At 45.8% G+C, this 4,978-nt stretch overlaps 1 protein-coding gene across 1 annotated transcript in view; it reads right to left on the bottom strand.

The window, feature by feature from the left end:
* Positions 1–1,244: 1,244 nt before the first annotated feature.
* The window catches only part of LOC111863039 (proline-rich protein 2-like), an 11,929-nt gene continuing 8,195 nt past the window's right edge, over positions 1,245–4,978 (bottom strand). Inside the window, exon 3 of the mRNA XM_023848985.2 lies at positions 1,245–2,165. Coding sequence (XP_023704753.1) covers positions 1,246–2,165 — 920 coding nt within the window. The 3' untranslated portion in view covers position 1,245. The remainder of the gene's footprint in view (positions 2,166–4,978) is intronic.

Genomic DNA, 4,978 nt, shown 5'->3' with positions numbered 1-4,978 from the left:
CGGACCTCTGCACCATCTTTCAGTGCCGAGTGCCTCTTTCGTTTCCCTGTTTTCTAGACTATCCTTCCTAACCTGACCCAATCCGGAACACTTCCAGCATCTTATAGCACGGCTGGCTAACAGCCGGAGAGGTCTCCCCAACTGCTATACTAACGGGACGCGAAACACGTCAAAGTGGCATTAGGAAAATTCCGTTCGATCGTCAATAACCCGTCCTTCGACTACTTGACTCGGAAGCAAATATAATTCTTTCATAGACTTGGGTTCAGAAACAAACATCTACTGAGAACGTAGACGAGGATGAATATTTTGAACCATACGGCGGACCAATACAGACTCAGGGATTTGACTGTCACGGTGGTGATTTGTTTATCCCTGTTACAGGCCATGGAGGCCCATAGGATTGTGAGACGTCGAGTCTCCTATGTATACTAGGGAGTGGTCTTAAAGATGGGGGTGAGTTTGTCAGCCTTACGTGCCGGCCGTCCTTTACCCATCAGGAATCTTCCTGGAACTGATTTCTGAGAGTAATTTTGTCACCCGCGTGTCCATAAAGTGGTTAGAAGGATTAGGTCAATTGAAAATCTGTTATCGTGGTCGGGAATAGAACGCACGACCTTGTGGCCTGTAGCACAGTTCCTCAACAAACTACTCCATCGCGTGCCCCTATCAGCAGTATTCGATATATTGTGACACAGAGGCACAAAGTGTGGTTTGGAGTGGCTTGGACCTTATTCACTGTCTATAAGGGATGCTATGCATACACATACACACGTACACATACACACGCGATAAAGACGACTCGCCCAGCGACTCTTTCGTTCATGTGTACTTGTGTGACGTATACACGCTACATCGTGTGTCCTGTTGCGCAGGAACGGAAGGCCGTTACATGGCGGTAATGCTTTACAATTCTTTTTCTTAGGAATTTGGATGGAATGTGGGAGGGAACCCAAGCTATATTGACTTGCGGGTTTAGAATGAAGTGTAAAATGTAAGAGGAAGCAAAGTGTAAAAATAGAATGACGGAAGAGCTGAAAGGGAGGAGTATGTAAGTTTGAACGGCATTACGAGTGAGCCCTGCCTGACGAGTTAGAGGAAAAGAAGTCATTAAAATTCTATTAAGGAATGCAAAACTCTGCTTAAGAATGTATACATAATGTAGAGTCGGACGCATTTACAGAGGACAAATGAATATATTGTGTTTGAAGGGGGGGCGAGGGGGCAGAAATGAGAACACGATATCTAGTATGCAACATATATTTCCATTCTTAAAATGTAACAGACGGTTTTAAAGTTGACGTACAGCGAACGACAAAAACAACAGACCCCCAAGGGTTGCAGCATATGTTCTCCAGTCTGTTGGACTTCCGGAGGGACGTCAGTTAGTGNGGTGGGTTCCTCGCTGGGTTTTTCAGTTGGTTTCTCGCTAGGTCTCTCGCTGGGCTTTTCGCTGGGTTCCTCGCTGGGTTCGCAGGATTCCTCGGTGGGTTCCTCGCTGGGTTTTTCAGTTGGTTTCTCGCTAGGTCTCTCGCTGGGCTTTTCGCTGGGTTCCTCGCTGGGTTCGCAGGATTCCTCGGTGGGTTCCTCGCTGGGTTTTTCAGTTGGTTTCTCGCTAGGTCTCTCGCTGGGCTTTTCGCTGGGTTCCTCGCTGGGTTCGCAGGATTCCTCGGTGGGTTCCTCGCTGGGTTTTTCAGTTGGTTTCTCGCTAGGTCTCTCGCTGGGCTTTTCGCTGGGTTCCTCGCTGGGTTCGCAGGATTCCTCGGTGGGTTCCTCGCTGGGTTTTTCAGTTGGTTTCTCGCTAGGTCTCTCGCTGGGCTTTTCGCTGGGTTCCTCGCTGGGTTCGCAGGGTTCCTCGGTGGGTTCCTCGCTGGGTTTCTCGGAGGGTTCCTCACTGGTTTCTTCGCAGGGTTCCTCGGTGGGTTCCTCGCTGGGTTTCTCTGAAGGTTTCTCAGTGGGCGGACGAGGAGGTATTGGAGGGAATGGTGGCCAAAAGGGTGGTATAAACGGTGGCACAAATGGTGGGAAAATAGGTGGTCCAAATGGTGGCGGGAAAAATGGTGGTCCATATGGTGGAGAAGCTGGTGGTCCATATGGTGGCGAAGCAGGGGGTTTATATGGTGGCAAAGCAGGTGGTCCATATGGCGGCAATGCAGGTGGTCCATGTGGTGGCAATGCAGGTGGTCCATATGGCGGCAATGCAGGTGGTCCATATGGTGGCAAAGCCGGTGGTGCATGTGGTGGCAAAGGAGGTGGTCCATATGGTGGCCAAGCAGGTTGTCCATGAGGTGGCAAAGCTGGTGGTCCATATGGTGGCCAAGCAGGTTGCCCATGTGCTGGCTTTACCCCATTGTCCCTCTGTGCCGGTAGAGCGAGCGCCACGACGCCGATAGTTGCGATCACAAGGAGTGTCTGCAAACCAGAGGAAAGTGACGTCACATTCTGTGTCATTAATTGACCCTGTGATTGTTCAGTATCTCTCAGCGCGTAGATATTTTAAGGACTGAACAATTCGTGAAAGAAAACTAAAATTTCTCTGAAAAGTTAGCGAAATATATACAGTTTGGTGCTGACAGTACAGAACTGATTACTGCATGACAGAAGTTCCATGCGTTGGTGAGAGGGAAGGTTCACCGTGGATTGCACACCGCAGCCTTGAACTCGCTGCAAAATGCGCTGAAAATCCGACCACAATGCCGCTCCCTCATACAGCGCTCCATGTTCGAATGTGCCTGTGAACTGTTACACAGAAGCTGCACGATCACGATTCGGCTTGCAGAGCGTCGTTTGTGACAATAATTTCTACCGCGTGAAGCGAAGGGGACGCAGGGTAAGAGAGGCTTTAAAAGGACCTTCCGGGCAGAAGCAAACTGAAAATTTGCCCCCAGGACACAAATAACTCTGACTCGTCTCCCCCCCGGCCACTCGAAACAGATCGAAATTTATGAAAGGACGTTGTCACGTCTTATTAGAATTGTGGGCCCTGTCACGAATACGGCCGTTGACGTCTTAATTCCTAAATCAGTTTCATGTATTGGATTGCATAAATGTTCAGATAACTATTAATGAACGCTCTACATATCAACAATAGTTCTGCAGGAATCAGTTTTCTGTTATCCATAGTTGAATGCGGTGATGTTACGCCGTGTAGTCTTGTAAAGTTGCCCAGATTCTGGAAGAAACGTACTGCCTGCATGTTCCGGGTGGAAACGTAAGGCAGGCAAATAGGCAGAGAGAAATAAGTAGCAAAAGACCTATAAAATATTTTTGCCATTCCGATGGGCTGCAATGCCCAGCTTTCACCATACCAGTTTCGGTTTGAATGTGTTCTGGCACTTACCTCGTAACGAGCCATTGCGAAGTCCGCTGACAAACGAAGGGAACCCAGCCTTATATAGGCGCCCGTCTGTTTGAGCAGGTGTCCCGCAGGTCAAGCGACCCATTTCGGCCGTGACGCACTGAGGGGGTGGGACCACTGAATCACCAGATTTGTTACAGATGTGTAAAGAAATCCTTTCGTCATGCCTCTTTGTGTTGGCACCCTGAAATAATAATTGCATCAGCATCTTAGCACCTGAGCAGACAATTTGTTTTTGTGCCCATTTACATGCATAAGATACATACGTGTAGCAGATGGACAGGGGAAATATTTGCCCTTAATAAGTCAATAATATTGCATGTGCTGGCGATGTAACGTTGTGTACTTACGCAATTATATTTGGGGAGGGCAGGAATTTTGTTTTATACCAAACATGTTTACTGGATTGACATTCGCGTGCTCTCAGTCTGTTAGAGTATCCACTATCGGTTGCTTGGCAGCGGCTTGCAACGGCGAAGATAGCCTTCCTCTGGTTTGCCAAAGTATCTGCGGCCTCAACTACAAACTTCTGACAGCGACAACTAACAACGACAAACTGGAATTCTTTGAATAACCTGCTGTCTTACCAATGAACCCTTTACTTAGGCTTAGAATTAACCTTTGAATTACAGATGGGCAATTTATTCTGATTATGGGGTGATACATATATGTTTACTATTTTACCGCAAAAAGATTTAGAAATCTGACCCAGGTATAGGAGGCGCTGGAAATTATCCAGCATTGATTTAATAATAAATATTCAACAGCGCAATGAACGGTGTTTTGTAACATGGAGATTAGTCCTTACTGTTCCCGAGCGCGCTAGTGTCGCGTTATTCGTAATCATGCTCCAGTTTACACAAGATGGCCTTGCACATAAAAACTGTCTGTAGAAAAACGCATAAAAGCAGTGTTTCTTTTTTACTGAAATATTTTGGGTTGTTGTCACATAGGGGCGAGTTCGTGCCTATTCTGAAAGGCGATGGGCGCCTTGTTTCAAAATAATTATTCAATTTCGTAACCAGTTGTATTATAATGGTTCACGTTTGGAGGGAGAACATCGACGGCATATATCTGTGCGTTCTTCGGACAACATTGACGCTGTAAGGAAGCCCCAGAAGAAACAAAGAAGTCTGTAGCAGAAGTAGGGATATGCAGACTATCAGTGCAAGGAATATTGAAAAGTGACATGAATATTTATCCATAGAAAATGACAGGAGTAAATTGTAGGCCTACTGGGAGGTTCCTTGCGATACTGAGTGTGAAATGTCCTTTGAACTTGTGTAGCAGACTTCGTTTATTCGAACCAAAACACTAGTGGCGTAGCATGACTACCAAAAGCAGGGAAGCAACTTTATATACATGTATATAAATTTTTTCTAGATAATCTATAGTTTCTATCTTCTATTTAAAAGGAAGTAGCTAATAGTTTAATGTGTTTTATATAGTTAAGCTAATATATTAAAATAACACCTAATTATCAATACAATTTTATAGCCATCAAATGACAGGGTTGTGAACCTGGAATATAATTAATGCTTACTTTATTGTTTATAATTCAGCTCAATTCTTCTGTTTTTCTTGGCAAACAGATCAATAACCTCATCTAGAAAGCTGGGT

This window comes from Cryptotermes secundus, unplaced genomic scaffold, assembly GCF_002891405.2.
Source record: "Cryptotermes secundus unplaced genomic scaffold, Csec_1.0 scaffold1423, whole genome shotgun sequence".
Taxonomy (NCBI): domain Eukaryota; kingdom Metazoa; phylum Arthropoda; class Insecta; order Blattodea; family Kalotermitidae; genus Cryptotermes; species Cryptotermes secundus.
The sequence above is the reverse complement of the archived record's forward strand: the minus strand, read 5'-3'. Positions and strand labels throughout refer to the sequence as shown.